Source organism: Chionomys nivalis, chromosome 20 (assembly GCF_950005125.1).
Source record: "Chionomys nivalis chromosome 20, mChiNiv1.1, whole genome shotgun sequence".
NCBI lineage: Eukaryota > Metazoa > Chordata > Mammalia > Rodentia > Cricetidae > Chionomys > Chionomys nivalis.
The window spans coordinates 54,840,884-54,860,262 of NC_080105.1; the positions used below are offsets into that span (position 1 = coordinate 54,840,884).

General features: G+C 47.2%; 1 protein-coding gene across 4 annotated transcripts in view; it reads left to right on the top strand.

Moving 5' to 3' along the window:
• Rasa3 (RAS p21 protein activator 3) overlaps positions 1-19,379 on the top strand; it is a 102,935-nt gene that overhangs the window by 39,080 nt on the left and 44,476 nt on the right. For all 4 annotated transcript variants that reach the window (XM_057752712.1, XM_057752711.1, XM_057752713.1 and 1 more), the window contains exon 2: positions 8,194-8,311. In XM_057752712.1, the coding sequence (XP_057608695.1) occupies positions 8,194-8,311 (118 nt within the window). The remainder of the gene's footprint in view (positions 1-8,193; positions 8,312-19,379) is intronic.

The window sequence follows — 19,379 nt, forward strand, 5'->3', positions numbered from 1 at the left end:
TTTCCTGAGCTCTCTAACTCAGCGTGCTCACAGACCAGGCAGTGTGATTTAGAAATCTAGACTTACTCAAATAATAAGGCAGTACAAATGTGCTCCAAGAATAGGATATTTCAATCACGAACATGTTCTTTTTGAAAAAACTCTTCAGTGTTGTTACAATACATGGTCTTGACAGATGTGAACTCTGAAGCCTGATGATTGGTTCAAAGTTAAATATGTCAGTGTCTGCACTGCAGACAAGCCTGGACTCTCGGCCGTCCTTCCTGCCCTCCTCAATTCTGGGAGGGAGCCAGCCTTCAGCCAGCAGTCGAATCCTTCCCAGTTCCCCAAACTTAGACTCTGGTCACGCTGGCTTAGAGTTCATTTTGTTAGCTTTCAAGTGCTGCCACTGAGTTCTGGTGGTGGTTTTTAGAGTCTGGGAAATCTCTTGGCAGGGAGGGAGCAAGGATTGGAGGAGGCCAATGGAGCTGCAGTAGCAAGGGTGGTTACTCATACGACTCTAAGAACGACACCTCCCACTTAAGAATGCTGCACCCCAACTGTCTCTGGGTTATTCCCTGGAGATTGTCGCAGTCCATGTGGTGGTCATATATCATCTTCATGGACACATTGACCTCAACACAATCACAGTAGTTAACTTCAATATCCTACTCTTACTAACAGTTCATACACACACACACACACACACACACACACACACACACACACACACTCAACAAAGAGACCTTAGAGTTTAATGACATTATAAGATAAAATAGGGGCTGGGCACAGGTCTTTCAGCCTAGCCCTTGGAAGGCAGAGGTAGGTGGGTCTCTGTAAGTTCAAGGCCAGCCTTGTCTGCAGAACAAGTTCCAGGCAGCTGGAGCTTTGTAGTGAGACCATGTCTCAAATTTAAAAAAAAAAAAAGGATAGACCTAATAGATGTCTATAGAATATTATACTCAAACACTACATAATACACATTCTTCTTGGTATTCTGTGGAATTTTCTGTAAAATATACCATATTGTAGGACATGAAGCAAGTATTAAGAAACACAAAAAACTGAAAGTTCATTGTGACTATCTGGTCACAATTGGTAGAACTAGAAAGCAATAGCAAAACAAACTGCAGAACACACACAAACTCATAGTTCTTGAAAAACACACTATTGAATGATGAATGAGTCATTGAAGAAATCAGGGGTGGGGGATTGATATTTCTAGAATTGAATGAAAGCACAGTCTACTGGATGGATTATGTCTGATGTGATGAAAACAGTCCAAGAGATGCACCCCAGGTCTTAGAAAAAGAAGAATAATCTATACCAAAAACCAGTAAATGGAAAGAAACAATAAAGATTGGGACAGAAATGAATGAAATAGAAACAGGAAGAAGAATACAAAGAATCAATGGAACGAAGAGTTGGTTTTTCAGAAAGATAAATAAGAACAACAAACTCTTATCAGAGAGAGAGAGAGAGAGAGAGAGAGAGAGAGAGAGAGAGAGAGAACACAATAAAGTTGGAGGTAAAAAAGGACACATTGCAAAAAAATAAATCAGTGAATTTCAGAGTATTATCAGGGCATATTTTGCAAGCCTACACTCTAATAAATTGAAAAATCTAGCTAAAATAGATAAATTTCTAGGCACATATTATCTGCCAAATTTAAACCAAGAAGACATAAACAACTGAAGTATTTACACAACAAGCAAGAAAGCCGAATCAGTAGAAAAAGGCTTTGGGGGCTAGAGAGCTGCTTCAGGGGAGAGAGCACTGGCTGGTCTTCTAGAGGGCGTGGTTCAGTTCCCAGTGCCCGTGGTAGCTCACAACTGTCTGCAGCTCCAGTCTCAGGAGAGCCCCAGGGTTGTGCACACCTGCGAAACATAAACAAACATGCCGGCAAAGCACACATACACATAAAAATTAATAATAAAAAAATTTAAAGACTCCAGCTAATAAAACCCTAGGCCCAGATAGAGTCACAGCTGAATTCCACCGTCGCTAAAGGTTAGCTGACACCAACGCTCCTCAAACTATTCCACAAACTAGGAAGGGGCTCTGCTGAGCTCATTTTTATGAAGCCAATAGATATTACACTGATACAAAACTGGACAAGGACTCAACAGCAAACAAAACGCCAAGCCACTCTCCCTGATGAGCACAATGCAAAGATGGTCAGTAAAACCCTTGCAAACTGAATTTGACTATACGTCCAAACTATCATTCACCACGATCAAATGGGCCTTGTTTTGAGAATTGCAAGGATAGAAAAATCAATATATAATATATCACATTAACTGTCTCAAAGGCAAAAATAATCACTTGATCATCTTAGTATATGCAGATAAGGTTCTTGATAAAATTCAACATCCCTACTTGATTAAAACCGCTAAACTGGAGTAGAAAGACTCCTCAGCATCACAAAGGCTTTTTATGATAATCCCATACTAACATTTTACTGAACGGGGTCTCACCTCCTCCACTCTTCTTCAGTATGGGCTCTGAGGTCCTAGCTGGTGTCGTAAGACAAGAGAAAGGAGTGGAAAGGATTCCAGTGGAAAATGAAGTTGATCTCCATTTGCCAGTGATGTGATTCTGGACAGAAGAGACACAGAAGGCTCCAGGAAGCTTCGGGGGACCCTTTCAGAAAGCAACAAGCCACAGAATTACCATGTGGAAATCAGTAGCTTTTCTGCAGATCAATAATGAATGTGCCGAGAATGAAATTAAGGAGATGGGAACCTATTCCCAGCAGCATTTAAAAATGCCTAGGGATGACCTTGACAATGGGGCAAAAGACCTTTACAACAAAACCTTTGAAGGCCCTGAAGAGAGAAGTTGAAGCAGACACTACTATAAGATGAAAAGGCCTCGCGTGCTCACGGGTTAGCAGAGTTCATATTGTGAAAAATGACTGTATTGCCAAAAATGATCTATAGATTCAATTCAATCCCCAATAAAATGTCAGCGAGGAGCCAGAAGGCTGACTCAGGAGTTCGGAGACTTTCTGTGCAATCATGAGGACCAGAGCTCAGATCCCAGCACCTATGTATCAAGCTGGGAGTCCCTTAAATGCCCCTAACTCCAACTCTGATAGAATACAGCACCTTCTTCTGACTTCAACATTCATGCGCACAGATGTATTCAGGTACACACATCTGTACACATGCACACAGAGACACGTATGTACACACACACACACACACAAATGATTAAAATAAGTCTTAAAATTCCCAATGACAATCTTAATCAGAACTAGAAAAAAACCCTCCTCAAATTCACAGACAGACCTACGTGGCTTCAGCTACCTGTTTTTTTGGCAAAGACACCAGACATATTAGAAAAAAGACAGCTTTTAACCAATGGTACAGGGGAAACTGAAAATCAGCGTGTAGAAAGATGAAGGTAGGCTCCTTATCCTGTACAAAGATCAACTCCAAATGGGTCAAAGATGGTAATATAAGAACTCAAAATGCACCTCTTACAGAGAAGCACTTTAAGATACAGACACAGCCAATGGCCGCCTGAAAAGGACTCTAATGGCTTGCTGAGTGATGCCAAGAATTGACAAATGGTCATGTGAAATTTAAGAGCTTCCACACAGCAATGGGAACATTTGCCAAGTGAAGAGACAGCCTTCAGAATAGGAGAAAATCTTTGTAGGCGACCATCTGACCAAAGATTAATACCTAGGATGTATAAAGAATTAAAAATAAAATACTAGAAAACCAAAACAATCCAGTCAACATGTGGGTCAATCAAATGAGCAGACAGCTCTCAAACAGTTGAGTAGAGGAGACCAGTAAATACATGAAAAGGTGTCTCTCCACCATCGGGGGAATGCAGACTGAGATTTCATTTTACCACGGTCAGAATGGCTGTCATTCAAACAGACAACAAAATATGACCAGGTGTGGAGAAAAAGAAACCCTTCTACACTGCAGGTGGGAATGCAGATTTGTCCTGCCTCTGTGGAAGTTAATATGGAGGTTCCTGAAAAACCTAAAATTAAAACTACCCTGTAACCCAGCTCTACTACTCCTGGGCACTTATCTCAAGGACTGAGGTGACATACCACAGAGATACCTGCTCACACCCAAATTTACTATAGCCCTTTTCTTAAGTGTCAAGTCCTGGAATCGGCCTCCATGCCCATCAGCAAATGAAAGAGTAAAGAAAATGTCTATGTGCAAATGGAATATTATTCAGTCATAAAGAAGAATGGAATTATGTCAGTTGCTGGGAAATGGGTGCAGCTGGAGACCATCGCATTAACTGAAGAAAGACAGACAGAAAAATGAATACTATCTTAGTCAGTATTTATTGCTATGAAGAGATACCATAGCCACAGCAACGCTTATAAGAGAAAGCATTTCATTGGGGCTGGCTTACAGGTTCAGAGGTTCAGTCTATTGTCATCATGGCAGGAAGCATGGTGGCACACAGGCAGACATGGTGCTGGAGAAGTAGCTGAGAGTTCTACATCTGGATCCCCAGGCAGCAGGAAGAGATAGAGACACTGGGCCTGGCTTGAGCTTCTGAAACCCAAATCCCAGTCCTGTGACATACTTCCTCCCCTATGGCCACACCTATTCCAACAAGGCCACACTTCCTAATCCCTTCAAATAGTGCCACTCCCTAGTAACCAAGCGTTCAAATCTATGAGCCTATGAGGCCATTCTTGCTCAAACTACCACAAATATCATGTTTTCTCTTATTTGTGGCTCCTAGAGATGATTTTATTTTATTTTTAAATCAGAGACAGGGTCTCTCCATGTAGGCTTTAGCTGTCCTGGAGCCTGGTATGTTGACCAGACTGGCCTTGAACTTACAGAGATTCACTGCCTCTGCCTCCCAAGTGCTGAGATTAAAGGCTTGTGTCACTATGCCTGGCCATGCTAGAATTCCTTACAGATCTGTGTGTGTGTGTGTGTGTGTGTGTGTGTGTGTGTGTGATGGAAGCAGAAGGAAGATTGAGAGATGAAATAAGACTAGAAGGAAGAAGGAAGGGATGACAATAAGGGGAAGGAGCAAAACATGAAATAATACATAATTTTCTTTATGAAAACCAACACTGTACAACAAATTTATGCCAGTTTAAAAAATGGAAAAGGAACCCACACAGCTTGGGAGGAGATGGAGAAGGCTCTGTAGACTCAGAAGGGTACTTGGGCATCTGTAGCCCATGTGTCTTTGACACCTGGCTGCCAGATGTTCTGCTGTCTCTCAGCTGGATCTACTTACTTGGGATAACTCACTGTTTCTCGTTCTTCATGATGCAGACAGAGTCTCTCATCCTAGGGACCCTGTGAGAAGACACAGGGCAGATGTGTAACTGATCTGGTCTTCCCGGTCACGGTGACTTGCTAGTGGATGACTCAGGACAATCGTCTGCTGGCTGGGGTTGCTGTTGTCATAGCAATCAGGATGTTTCCATCCCTGTCTAGGTAGTGACCAAACTGCGTATTGCCAGTAAGTGAACCCACAAGCTGTTGGGGACTGACTGGGCATCCTTCTAAGGAAGTGTAGTCGGTACTCTCCTACCTTGACTTTCCGTGGATAATAGACAGGATATTAGGTCTGTATCATCCATCAAAAACCCTCTCCCACGGGACTTTCAAAGAACATCTTCTTCCAAGAAACAGGGCGACGTGTGGCTAACAATCTACACTTAACTCTATACTCATTGTAAAAACATACGCTCACACAAACAAAAGCAAGTGGAGACATAAAAACACAAAGAGCAAACAGATTCCAAAAGAAAGCTTTGTTGTAAGGTGTTTGCCTGGAAGTTAGTAGAGTATCAACTCAAAATTTGTGATCTCTTCTGGAGCCACCAGTTCCCAGTCAGTGCTCGCTTTAAGACCAGCAGGATGGTTATCGCTTGGAGCTCATTCCTGTAGAAGCCGTGGACTTTGCTCTTGCCCGTGAATTCATCTTGGGCACACAGACGATGCATATGGTGTATGCCTGTCATGTCTTAGGGAGCCTGCAGAAGTTGATCTTTGACATGTTGAAGCTGGCCTAAGCTTTACTGCCTCAAACCAGGTCTGTCATGTCTTTATTCTGCCCGGGAAGAAATGGATGTTCTGGGAGAGCCGTGTTTCTAGGGTGAGAGTGGCTACAAGAAACATTCTTGGTGGTTTTTCTCTGCATCACGGTTGGTCATAGATGGTTCCCCAATGAGTCCTTAAGAACTCAGGCATGGTGGTGGAGAACTGTAATCCTGGCTACTCAGGAGGCTAAGGCAGGTAGATCACAAACTCAATTGAAGTCTGAACAACTTAGCAAGAGTCTGTCTCTTGCCAGGCAGTGGTAGTGCACACCTTTAATGTAGTGCCTGCGCTAAGGGGAGGTATGTGAGCCGGGAACTAGGCTGGAGACTTAAAAACATACAGACACAGACGGGGACACGGATTATCTTTGATACAAGAATGCCAAGTTTACTGTGCTCCATGGAAGCTTATATAGGGATCCTTAACTGATAGCCACACCCCAGCTCTCGGGATCTTTCAGCTGCAGGCCTCACCAGAACCCACTCCCCTGCCATCAGGGTCTCGTGCTCAGAGCAGCTGTAGGCTCAGGTAAACAAGTTGTTTTGCTCAGTTCACTACAGCAGGCAAAGGGTCTGAGGCAGGCAAAGAAAGTCAAGGGGCCAGGAGTCTGCAGCCCCCAGTACTTTAATCCAAGCATGGGGAGGCAGAGGCAGGCAGATCTCTGTGAGTTCGAGGTCAGCCTGGTCTACAGAGTGAGTTCCAAGAAAGGCTCCAAAGCTACTGAGAAACCTTGTCTTATACCAAAACTAAAACTAAGAAAGAAAGAAAGAAGAAAAGAAAAAGACTTTGTCTTGAAAAATACAAGACAAAAAGGACAATCAGAAAACAAAATAAAAATGTAAAGAAGAGGGCTAGGAAAGAAGGCTAGCTGCAGAGCACTTGGCCTAATACAGTGAGACCCAGACACGTGAACTCCAGGGTGTCTGAACTGGGAAGACCAGAGTCTTGTCTTCTCAGGGCAGGAGTAACTCAGGCTCCACAAGACTGTATGTACCTGCTGTGGAAAGCAGCCTCATACACATTAAGACCTGTGGGCAGCTCCAAGAGATAATATGTATTGGCATAGGTGTCCAAAGCACTCTGGGACATCAGAAAGAAAATGTGATACAAAAAAAATATCACTCATTGAAAATCATCTTCCATTAACCTTCCCCTCCATTCCATGTCTCAGGTGAACAAACTTAATGAAAAGTTTAAAAGTCATCTAGATGCTCTGGAGAATTTTTGGCTGATCAGTTTGTAAGTTGGCATTGTTCTGGCTAAATTGTTTTCCTCAAGAAAGCTGAGCATATACGCCTGCTTGACGCTTGAGGAGGGTAAGGCTGTTGGTGCTATCAGACCCAGACGATTATAGAGCTCGGAGGAACATCTGTCATGGCATGGTTGGTTGTGTCGCTTGTCAATACCAACACAAAGTGGTATCGGCAGGTACCAGTGTGTGCCTCTGTGTTGCTGGCTGTTGTGTGGCATTGCTCCTGGGAAGAAATGAACAAATATCTACTCACCCAAAAGTCAGCTGATGACAGACCAAAGTGCCAAGGCCACCAACATTCAGCTTGAATTTACTAGGGTTAACTAAAGGAGTTTGGGTGGGGGTTACTTTACAGAAGCACGGACAGACAATTCATAGCAACTGAATCACCAAAACCCCATCCCCAAGTTGTGACAACTCACAAAAGCTGGAAACCCAAAGAGCTCTGCAGGGCTTGCAGCTTCACTAGAGGGAGGGTCTCTTCTAAGCAGCTCTTCCTGTTATATAATCTTGGGGAGGGAGGGAGCTCATGACCCTGGTACATTTCAGGGACTTCCTGAGACTTGTGAGTTGTTTACTTCCTGAGTTTTCCTGAGACACCCATTAGAACTTCCAGAATCTTAAGGAGCCCTCTTCCAGGATGGAAGGTTTCAATGTATAAGAGCCTGCTGCCCAACAACAGAACATTGCAGTCTTTTGATTTGTAAGGAAACCAAACCATACAAAGGATGAACTAGTGTACAAGGTGAAGGCACGCGCCTCCCTACGAAGGTGATGCCACTGTTCAAAAATGTGTGATTGGTGACTGTGCTGAGCATCCTGGGGTGGGTGTGATGACGTGTATGACAGCGAGGATGTTGAGTATTCTGTGCTAAGTTGGTGTGTGTCCCATTTACTCTTTAGGTGAAGCCAAGAATCTTCCTTCCTACCCGGGGCCAAACAAGATGAGGGACTGCTATTGCACCGTGAACCTGGACCAGGAGGAGGTTTTCCGGACCAAAATTGTTGAGAAGTCGCTCTGGTAATGCCCACCGCTGCTTTAATTGCTTCTGATTCCATGTCTGTCTATCTGTGCCAGGCTGCACATGAGAGTGTTTTGCATGAGGAAGCGTCTGCTGGGCCCTGGGTGGGCTGTAGTGGGCACCTCTGGCCTGATGAGATCAGTTCCTGAGCCACAGGACCCTGAATCATGGGAAACTCTTGGTGGCCACTTCTTTCCCCTAGACAGGAAAAAATCTGCTTGAGAAAGTCCGCAAATGAGGCTGGAGAGATGGTTAGGCAGTTAAGAGCATTCACTCTTCCTGCAGAGGACCCCTGGGTTCAGTTTCTAGCACTCACGAGGTGGCTCCAAGTCATCCTTACCTTCACTTCCAGGGCATGGCACCCTTTTCTGGCCTCTGTGGAAACCAGGCATGCGCACGGTGTACATACATACATACATGCAGGCAAAACATTCATATATATACAGTTTTTTTTAAAGTGAGAATTTTAAGAAAGGAAATATTTTAGAGCTTCCTCACCTCATACTGTATTTCTTTAAAAACTTTTATGAAAACCATACTGTGTACACAGAGCTGTTAATTGAGGAGAAGAGCCAAGAAAACATTCATTGGCAGACTTTGAGTAAGGCGGGGATCAGCCAAGGAGAACGGGAATGTAGGGGGACTTCTAACTTGTTAGTTTATGGTCCAGGGTGAGAGCTTTTTGTCTTCAGCATGAATTTTCAGCATGGTTGTGTGCCCCAGCATTCTGGGGCTCAGATCTTGCCTTGCCAATAACTTACCAGCCAGCAGAGGGTCTGTGCTATGGCTAAGAGCATGTGGGGACAGGAAGTGACATCTTAGAACCCATAGTGGGGGGAACAGCAAGAAAGCTATGAGCATCCCATTGGCGCTAGGAAGGAGCCGAGACTATTATCACGGCAGGCACACCAGTCTCTGTGAGCATCCCATCGGTGCTAGGAAGGAGCCGAGACTGTTATCAAAGCAGACAAACCTGCTCTAAGCATCCCATCGGTGCTACTAAGGAGCCAAGACTATCATCAGGGCAGGCATCCCAGCCTCTCTTGCGGTTCTTCAAGATCAAAGGGAACAGCTCCAAGCCAGGGACTCCACCTTTCGGGTTTAGAATTGCGGGTTGTGTGGTTTCAAAAAGCTATTCTGGTTTTGAGAGCATTTTTAGCAGCTGAATTATATCCTTGCCTATTGCTACTTCAAGTGGTAGCAAACAGCATGTCCTGATGACTTAATGAGTTTAATTTTTGGAAAACCACTAACGCTGCCCGCCCTTGAGGGCGGTGGATGGCGTACCCAATTCTGTCTGTCTTGAAGCCACCCTGCTGAGGCCCCGTGGTTACAGCTGTTTGTGTTGTTATTTGTGCACACTTAGATTTTTTAAAAAACAAAGCTGAAGACTGAAAAATACCATCAAGGGTCAACTGTATGTTTAAGAAAGTCTTGCGGGGTTGGTGAAGAAGAAGCTTAATTACTGATATTAATACTCAAGCATCACATATCACACATGTGTATGTATGTATGAGTATATGTGTGCATGTGTGTGCTGCACCAGAGATCATTGGTTCCAGAAGTCTCGAGAACAGGGAAGTTGATAAAAGTGCCAACAAGTCTCTGGGTGTAGTGACAAGCTCAGCAGCTATTGTAGAGTCAGGCTGCAAGATCAGAGTTGAGTTTCAGGGGTGAGGTGACATGAAGGGGCTGACCTAGTCTAGATGAATGAACTTGTGTGCAGATGCAGCTATGTGAACAGGTAGATAGGCAGACAGCGATTCTAGCAAGCCAGGTCAGCAGTGGAGATTGAGCCAAGAGAAGGTTCCTGGGAAGGTTAGAAATTCTGTCTTCCAGTCCTTGGTGCACACATCAGGGCCAGATGATTGGTCTTGGGGTATTCGCTGTGCTTGGTGTTCAGTCTGCTGTGGTCCATCCTTCTGTAGTCTGCTTTGTCCAGTCAGTTCCTGTGTCCCGTCTTCCTGCTAAGATTTTAATGTGCCCCCACAGTCCCAATTCACCGTAAATGTATAGCGTGGTACCCTTTCTACTCAAAGTTTGTTGCTGTTTAGATATTCTTATCTGAAATCTCTATATAGAAGAACCATTGTTTCTATGTTTGCAACCTTCCCAGAAAACGTTTTAATTGTCCTGGGACTTTTGATTCTCATCTGGTGAGAGACTTCAACCAGAGTCTGGGGAGAGGGGTGAGGGACTCTTTTCCTTCCCATGTCCCCATCTTTCCATCATGACTTGGGTTATGGGTGAAATATGCCAGTTGAAAACTGGGTACAAGTTCAAACTGATAACCCCAGAAGTGAACCTAGAAAAACTACGGCAGGAGCCTCAGGTGTGGGTCTGTGCCACCACATCATGTGCAGCTGAGCAGCTGGTAGACCTGCAGGCTGGCATCCTACGCCCTGCCACTGGGCTACATGTGCCAATGGCTTGTGGAAGACGTAAGCTGTGGTTGGTGCTGCCTCAGCCTGGTGCTGAGTCCACATATGTGGCTTAAAAGCCTCAATCCATGGGTTCCAGGTGGACGCTGGATCAGCCTCCACTCAGGCAACGAAGGGCTCTTTAAAGCAAATCCAATCCACCTCTTTCAATATCAAAATCTCAAAGAGGTTTCCTATATCAAGTTCCAAAGACTGTGAACTAGAAGGGGAAGGTGTGCAAAGAAAGTGTGTTTGTGTGTGTGCGAATGCACGGGGAGCTGGAGTGATAAATTCCTGTGGGGGCAACAGATAGGTATAGATGGAGACAGCTCTTGCACTCCTGGTCGCCCTGACATGAATAATCAATCACACAGAAGCTGTATGAATTACAACACTGTTTGGCCAATAACTTAGGCATATTTTTAGCTAGCTCTTACATCTTAAATTATCCCATTTCTATTAATCTGTGAATCATCACGAGGCTGTGGCCTACCAGGAAGGTTCTGGCTGGCGGCTGGTGTCTGTCTCCTTCAGCAGCTACATGGCGCCTCTCTGACTCCGCCTACTTTCTCACTATATATCTGTCGGATTTCCCTCCTGGCTTTACTCTACTAAGCCATTGGCTGAAACAGCTTCTTTAATAACCGATGGTAATAAAACATTCATAGCATACAGAAGGGAGTCCCACATTGGATGGGGACACACTGCAGCAGGACAGAAGGCTCTAAAGAACGTTTTTGTAAAGTAGCGTTTGTAGGAACTAACAATGCAACAACCTAAATGGAAAATTTGGTGACTAAATTACATTTCTCATAGACATGGCTGAAGAGAAAATGGAAGGCAAATTTGAAATAGAAATGGGAAACGCAAGACGTTTCAAGAAGTGGAGGACAGTGCGGTGACCGTGGCACAGCTTACTAGGTGGGGATTCAGGAGGGCAGCAGCGGGCCCAGAGTAGCCAGACCTGAAAGGCCCAGGTCCTGCCCTGGTTTGGTGTGGCCTTGGGGCAGGGGTGGGCCCCAGCAGCAGCAGCTGAGGTGAGAGACAGGAGGGGCAGACCCAATGACAGCTGTCATAATGATAAGCAGGGGGACAGAGCAAGTGGGGCCCCTGGTCCAGATTGAGAGCCTATAGCCAGATGCCACCATCCCGTGGTGCTGCTCCACAGAAGGCAGCTATGCCCATCGAACACTTTCCTGGCATCAACCTCCAGAAACAGATTCTCCATGGCTCCCCTCCAACACCAGCATCACCCTCTAGATTAGACACTGATTTGGCAGCATTGCTGCAGGAAACCGAAGACTCACATAACTGCAAGTCTGAACTGGTCCTACTGCACATGCGCAGCCTAGCAGGGCTGGTGAGAGTGGCAGGAGCTGGGCATGGTCCTCTGGGGGGAGGCGCTCACAAAACACACTCTCCGTAAGTCCCTCTGTGCACTGGGACTCAGTGCAGAGCCACACAGACTGCGCAAGGACGAGAGGAAGCTGAGTTTCTTTTCCCCTTTCACTCATGTGGACGCCTTCTCAGAGTTGGTGCTGTGTGCCTTTCCCATACGGATGGGAGTTGGTGCTCCCCCGCCCCCCAGTGTTCTTGCTCTTGCTACTGAACCAGTGTTCCTGGAGAGTGCTCTCCTATAAATCCCTTTCCCTTGCTGTCAGTTCTTGGAGGGACACACGGGAGAACAAGCCCAGCTCGCTGACCCCAGCCCTCCCCAATGAAAGTGAAATCGTCGAAGGCTGTGTCCCACCAGACATGCCCCTGATGTTGAGAGTGCCCTAGTCAGTGTTCACTGTGAAGGGACACACGACCAAGGCAACTCTTAGAAAGCATCTAACTGGGTCCTGTTGGCAGTTTCAGAGGGTTAATCCGTTATCATCATGCCTGGAAGCTGACAGGCATGGCCAAGTGTTACCTGAGAGTTACGTCCTGATCCACAGGCAGCAGGCAGAGAGAGAGAGACAGAGAGAGAGAGACAGAGAGAGAGAGACAGAGAGAGAGACAGAGAGAGAGAGAGAGAGAGAGAGAGAGAGAAAGAAAGAGAGAGAGACAGAGAGACAGAGACAGAAAGACACACAGGGAAAGGCAGGCAGACAGACAGACAGATGAGACTGGTCCTGGTGTGAGCTTTGAAACCTCAAAGCTCAGCGAGGGACCTGTCTGCTTTAATGAGGCCATACCTCCTCTGCCTTCCCAACAGTCTCACTCACTCCCTGGTGCTAAGCTTTCAAATATGGGAGCCTGTGAGGACCATTCTTATCCACGCCACCGCACAAAGCTCTCCTCACTCTCCACCTAGCAGAGCTGAGGTTTCACCTTTCCTGTGTGGGTAGGTCACTCCTCACCTTCTCGTTTACTGAAGTATCTGAAGGCATCTCAGGGCTGCCGTGTTCAAAATGCCCAGCACAACTCCATACCAGATAGAAACAACCAGAAAGGGCAGGCTGTGTACAGGGAGCTGCTATCAGACTGGGGTGTGTTGCTGCCATACAGAATGAGCATTTCAAAAGGACCAGCACCCCAGAGCTGTAAGCACTGACTGGAACCTGTAAGCGGCTGGAAGCACTGACTGGGAGTAGTGCACGCTCAGGGCTGTCACAGAGGCAGTCATAGCGTGGGCAGCTCTGGCCCTTGGCGCTGAGGTGTCCAGACTGAGGTACTAGGGAGTTAAGAATGCCACTGCCTCGCAGGAATCCAGGGCAGACCCTATGAGTCTTGGTGGCAGTAAGGACAATACTCATGGTGACTTCTAGTTGATGGTTCTAGAGCAAGAGGCTGGTACGAGAGTGTGAGAGCCACGGTTGCCCATAGCATAGAAAGGCCTATGACTGCCATGGCTTCGCTGGTCTGTGTCTTTCTAATTCTGGGGTCTGGAAAGTGGTTGCGCACATCAAGATATCTAGATGATCCTATGGCAAATGTATGTTTTCTTAACCTAGGACTGGTTTGTGTCTGTGATATCCTGGAGGGAGTTACTGTGGGACCTAGGAAGGAGCTGGCGCCTCTCACCATTTTACCTCTTGGCTGTGCTGTCTGTCCAAGGGTCTGGCCAACTTGGAGGCTCCTGGGTCATTTGGACCAAGCCTAAGAGTTCGCTGGGTTTATAATGACCCCAAGAGGCTTCTCCAGGTCTAGGGTGGACCTTCAACAGCTCAGGAAGCCACTGTATATTCTCCTATGGATGTGACCCCAAGTTCTCTACTCCTGACGCCTTGTTTTAGCCCTCACTCAGCTACAACGCCCTCAGCCACTTTGTCCTTAAAGCTTCTAAGCATTCTTTCTTAGCCAGGAGCACTCCTGTGTCAGGAGCACACCTGTGCCAGGAGCAACCCTGGGTCGGGGGCAACCCTGAGTCAAGGGCACACCAGTGTCAGTCAGGAGCACACCTGTGCCAGGAGCATGCCTGTGTTGGGAGCACACCTGGGCCGGTCAGGAGCACGCCTGGGCCGGTCGGGAGCACGCCTGGGCCGGTCGGGAGCACACCTAGGTCGGGAGCACGGCTGGGTTGGGAGCACACCTGGGCCGGGAACATGCCTGGATCGGGAGCACACCTTGGTTGGGAGCACGCCCAGGCCAGGAGCACGCCTGGGTTGGAATGTGAGGTTCCTTCTACACAATGGACAGCTGCTGGGCGCGAATGCCAGTTTGTTTCTATGTAATAAACTCTAAGCACTTACTACATTCTTTGACAATATTAGTCATCCAGGCCAAGTCGGGGCCTATCAGCTTGTGTCCCTCATGGACACCTCCTGGTCCCCAGGAAGTTTCAGAAGAGGGACTGCAGGTCCTTATCCTATGAGGTGCAAAAGAACTTGGCCCAGCTCTGACCTTCTCCCTCTGTCTTGACTGCCTGTGCTCTTTCTGAGAACTGTGGGGTGCCTCTTCAGGAACTGCAGGTCCCCTTGTGCCCTTGACTGCATCCTATGACATGGTCTTGGATATTTCAATCCCACAGACTGTGGGTCTTGGGAATCTTGTTTTGGTAGCATCAGAGTGTTCTTGTCTGGGCACAAGGGGAAGCTAAGAGGAAAGAGCCTGGGAGAGAGAGAGGCTTGTTTTATCCCAATACCTGCCCGATGCCCAAAGCTCCAGGGCTAATGATGCAGGTGACAGGCGCTCCCTGGTCCTGAAGACAGGTCGAGGCAGAAACCCAGCCCACATTTCTCACCCCCAACCTCAGACCAAGAGTCAGGAGCTCAGCCAAGCTGTACTTCTCAGCAGGTCTGTGCTTTGAAAATTTGCAGATCAGTGTTCCAGAGTTACAAAATAAACAATCCTACCCCACATCTTGACTACACTTAAGTACCCTGTAGCCAGTGCATCGTAGGCTTCCGGCCAAAACCCTGGGGTGCTAGGCTGTGAAATACAGGGCACCAGGCAGGAAGTTAGCCTGGTATAGAAGCGCCATGACCCATCCTCATGGTCCCTCTGTTCCCGGTCTCCGCTGTAGATGTGTAAGTGCTCCAAAAGCCACCCATGACATTTTTGGTTCCTTAGTGAACGACAGGCGGTCTTCTTCCGGTGTTTCCCTGGTGTGTGGGTTCTCATTGGGCTGTTCTGGTAGCAGTTGCCCAAGGACTCGGGTGTGCACCAGTGGCTAAATCTGACTGCTCTGTCTTCCTGGCTGCCTGTGATGTGAGCTCCCCAAAGCTTTAAGAATCACATTTCAGCGGACCGAAGAGGCAGACTTGAGTGAAGCTTTGCTGCACCCCTGCCTATCTCCTGGGGACGTTTGATATACCATGAGCTTTAATGAAAGTTTAATCTAGCTCTTAATTAGTGATCAACCCAGAATCTATTTCGTAGCTGAATGTCCAACCATTGAGAAACAGGCTGGACTCTGTAGAAAGCTGCTTCCCTCCCGTGGGGCGAAGAGCCCAAGAGTCATGTGGCTTCTGCCCCAGGACCTCCTGGACACCAGCCTTGTCTGTATCTCCCCAGATGCTGGGGCACAAAGACCAGGCACAGAGAGCCCCACCCAGTTTCCATTATCCTTCTCCATGCAGGCCCGCCCCTCCCCCTCCCCTCAAGTACCCTTCTCGCTCAAGATGTTGGGAAATAGGCCCAGGAACTTGCTCCAGGGAGGACACTGGGGACCCGGCTCTATCATTTTCTCATGACCAATGTCACTTGTCATGAGGCACACACAGCAAGCAGCTGGGATGGGGTGGGGCAGCAGTAGATGTCGGGAAATGACTCAAGGAAGACTCGGTGGTTTCTCTGCAGGTCCCAAGTGAGGCTTGTGTGAGCCCTGTGCCCAGTCCTGTGGGCAGTGGGAGGAGGAGAAGTTGGAAGGCTATAAAGAAGGGGTTCAGAGGGCTCCTGGAAGAGGGGAGGGAGAAAGAGGGGAGGGAGAGAGAGGGGAGGAGGTATTCAGAGGGCTCAGGCCAGAGGCCCCATTGGAGATAATGGCCCATTGTCAGCTTTTCCTTTTCTTCAAGGAAGTTCCTTGATGCTGTGAAACTCCTTTGAGCCCCCGGCTTCTTCCCTTTTGATGAGGTAAAAGACAGCACGTCTGTCATTCCAGTGGCCTCAAGGCAGAAGCTGCTGGCTAGATTAATTTCCTCTTGTCAAACAGCAATGAGGAATGAGGGTCCCAGCCCTTCCCTGTGGGTCTTTTCTCTATTGGGAAAGAGGTTTCTGGAACCCTTGAGCTGAAATGGGGGTCGCCTGGCAAGTGTTATCATGGCTCTCCTGCTGCTGGCTGCGGCCTGGACAAAGGCAGCCTCTGTGGACATAACTGTGGCTAAGCAGTGCCTGGGAAGGGAAGCACCCTCACTGTGTGCCCCTTTGAGGGCCGCAGAAAGGAGGCTTTGTCCACAGGGAAGCCCTGGGAGGAGGCTGGTAGAAGACTGTCCTCCCTCGTGTTCAGCCTGTTTCCTTTTGCTTTCTTGAAAATATGCTTTAAACTCGGATGCCCAGGAAAGGGCACAGACTGACTCCCATGGATGAGAGAGCCCAGAGCACAGGGTGTGGAGGCCCTGGGCCGGTGTGCCTGGTTCTTCCTGCTTCTAGCCTGATCCTTAGCGTGCAACCTGGGAGGAAACCTGGCGTGTAGCTCGCCACAGCCTGGGTGTCTCTGCCTAAACTGGAGGTTCTTGTTGTGGGTATTCCTGCAGATATTTATTGTAGGCCCTATGTAAGGCTGGGACAGCCATGGCCCCATAGCTGTGAGGCCTAAGTCCCTGCTGGTGAAGCTGTTCAGAGTAGGGGGCAGAGGGTTTCGGGTCACCCACTAGCATTTCTGTTCCCAGGACCTCACCTTGAATTTGCTTTTGGTCATAGCCATCTTAATGTGTTGTTGTTGTCATCTATTTGTTTGTTTTTGCTTTTTAAAAAATGGACTTTTTAGACAGGGCCTCTCTGTGTAGTCCTGGATGTCCTGGAACTTGCTCTGTAGACCAGGCTGGCCTTGAACTCACAGAGTCCTCCTGCCTCTCTGCCTGCTGAGATGTTCACAGATGTGGGGCGTGTTTCTTTTAAATGGGTCCCTCATATGCTGTGAATTATTGGAACATAGATTCAAACATTCCTAATGGGTCAATATCCTGAGAGAGAGGAAAAGACACTAATGGAAAATGGGCCAAAGTCATGAAGAAAAGGGAAGTTTTAAAAGCTCATAAGTAAATGGAAGAATCTCAAATTCACCTGTCATTTAAACATTTTTTTTTTTTTTTTTTTTTTTTTTTTTTTTTTTTTTTTTTGGTTTTTCGAGACAGGGTTTCTCTGTGGTTTTGGAGCCTGTCCTGGAACTAGCTCTGTAGACCAGGCTGGTCTCGAACTCACAGAGATCCGCCTGCCTCTGCCTCCCAAGTGCTGGGATTAAAGGCGTGTGCCACCACCACCCGGCCATTTAAACATTTTAAATGAAATAGTTTCTTCATTCTTTTTATTTCCCCTTGCTATCAACTGAGCCAAATTTATTTCTTGGTGCTTGGAGACGGGTGTACCTGGGGTTAGAGCCACATTCCTGTACAACTTTAACTCTACTGACATGACCTGGCGAGCTGAGACCTGAGCCAGTTCATGCTTTCTGGAAGGTTCTGTGGCATGACGCCTCCAGAACATCAGAGCATTCTCCACCAACAGTTCCACCTCGGAATGGTTCTCTGGGAGCAGGCAGGAGCTGTGCAGACCCCTGTCTGAGTATTGTCACATTGCTTCTGGCTGTGAAGGTTGGGAAAAGCCGCTGGTGAGTGAGGCTGGTGGCTTTGTTGGTGACCACGGGGACATTTGGCTCCGGGTATTATGTTTGCTTATCCTGAAAGTGGCCGTAAAGATGGTGCAAAGGAAAAGCTGTGCCGGAACGTGTGTGGCGATCCCACTTCTCTTCTAAAATCCTCGGGCAGCTGTTTCTACGTCTTTATCTGTGTATATTTAGGGCAAAACATTCTAGAAGGTCTTATCCCAGAGCGTAATTCTAGTTTCCAGTTTCCTGACATCTGGCTATATTTTTGTTTTAAAAATAGCTTTATTGAAATATAATTTACTGACATATACTTCAACCACTTCAAATGTCAGCTCTGTGGCTTTGGGGGAGCTTTGGAGGCCTCTGTAACCATCACCACAGCTGCTTTTTGAATATTTCACTTTTCCCAAAGAAGTATGGGTCCTGTAACTGTCACCATGTCCCCTGTGCTTGGCATCCCAGGCATCTGTCTCATAGTGGTGGAGCTCTGTGTGGAGCTCTTCGTCACTCAGTGTCTCAAGATTCATCCGCGGTGTTGCTGAACTCCACACCCTCTGACGGAGCTGTTCCTTCGTCATTGTTCCTTTTGAGGCATGCTTTCTCCGGGTAGCCCTGGCTGTAGACTAGGCTGGCTTTAAACTGGGATCCTCCTGCTTCTGCCTTCTGAGTGCTGGAATTCAAGGTGTGCGCCACAACCCTGGCTTTTCCTCATTTTTTTGCTGATGTGTTGGGAACATTTGTATGTGAGTTCTGATTTGCTGAGATTTCATTTCTCCCAGGTGTGTACCTAGGAGTGGAGCTGTGGGTCACCTGACAGTTGTGAGTGATAATGAGGTCTTCCAGGTCTTCCTCCTAATACCATGTACACGAGCATCTTCACAGAGCTGGCGTAGCATTTCTGTTCCCAGGACCTCACTTCAATAGCCATCGTACTGTGTTTTTGGTTTTGATTTTAAGATGGGGTTTCTCTGTCTAGTCCTGGATGTCTTGGAACTTGCTCTGTAGGCCAGGCTGGCCGCGAACTCAGAGATCCACCTGCCTCAGCCTGCCAAGTGTGTGCCAGGACTGCTGGATTAGTGTGTTATTTTTTTTGTTTGTGTGTTTGTTTTTGAAACAGGGGCTCACCATGCTGCTGAGACCACAACTACCGGCCAGGGTACCAGAAAGTGGGAAGACTTACGGGTTTTGGTTTACCTTTTTATAGTTCACAAAGAAATCAGGGATCTAAAAACCCAAATGAATTATGGGTAGGGAAGGAGGTAAAGGTGCAGCCCACCAAGCCTGATGACCTAAGTTTGAGTCCTGAACCCACATGGTAGAAGGAGAAGACTGATTCTGAGTTGTCCACAGATCACCACATGCTTCATGGGACATGGACACGCATATACATACAATAAACGGATGTTAAAGAAAAAACCCACCCAAGCTGTCTTTACAAAAAGAAAGCTGAGTGAAGTA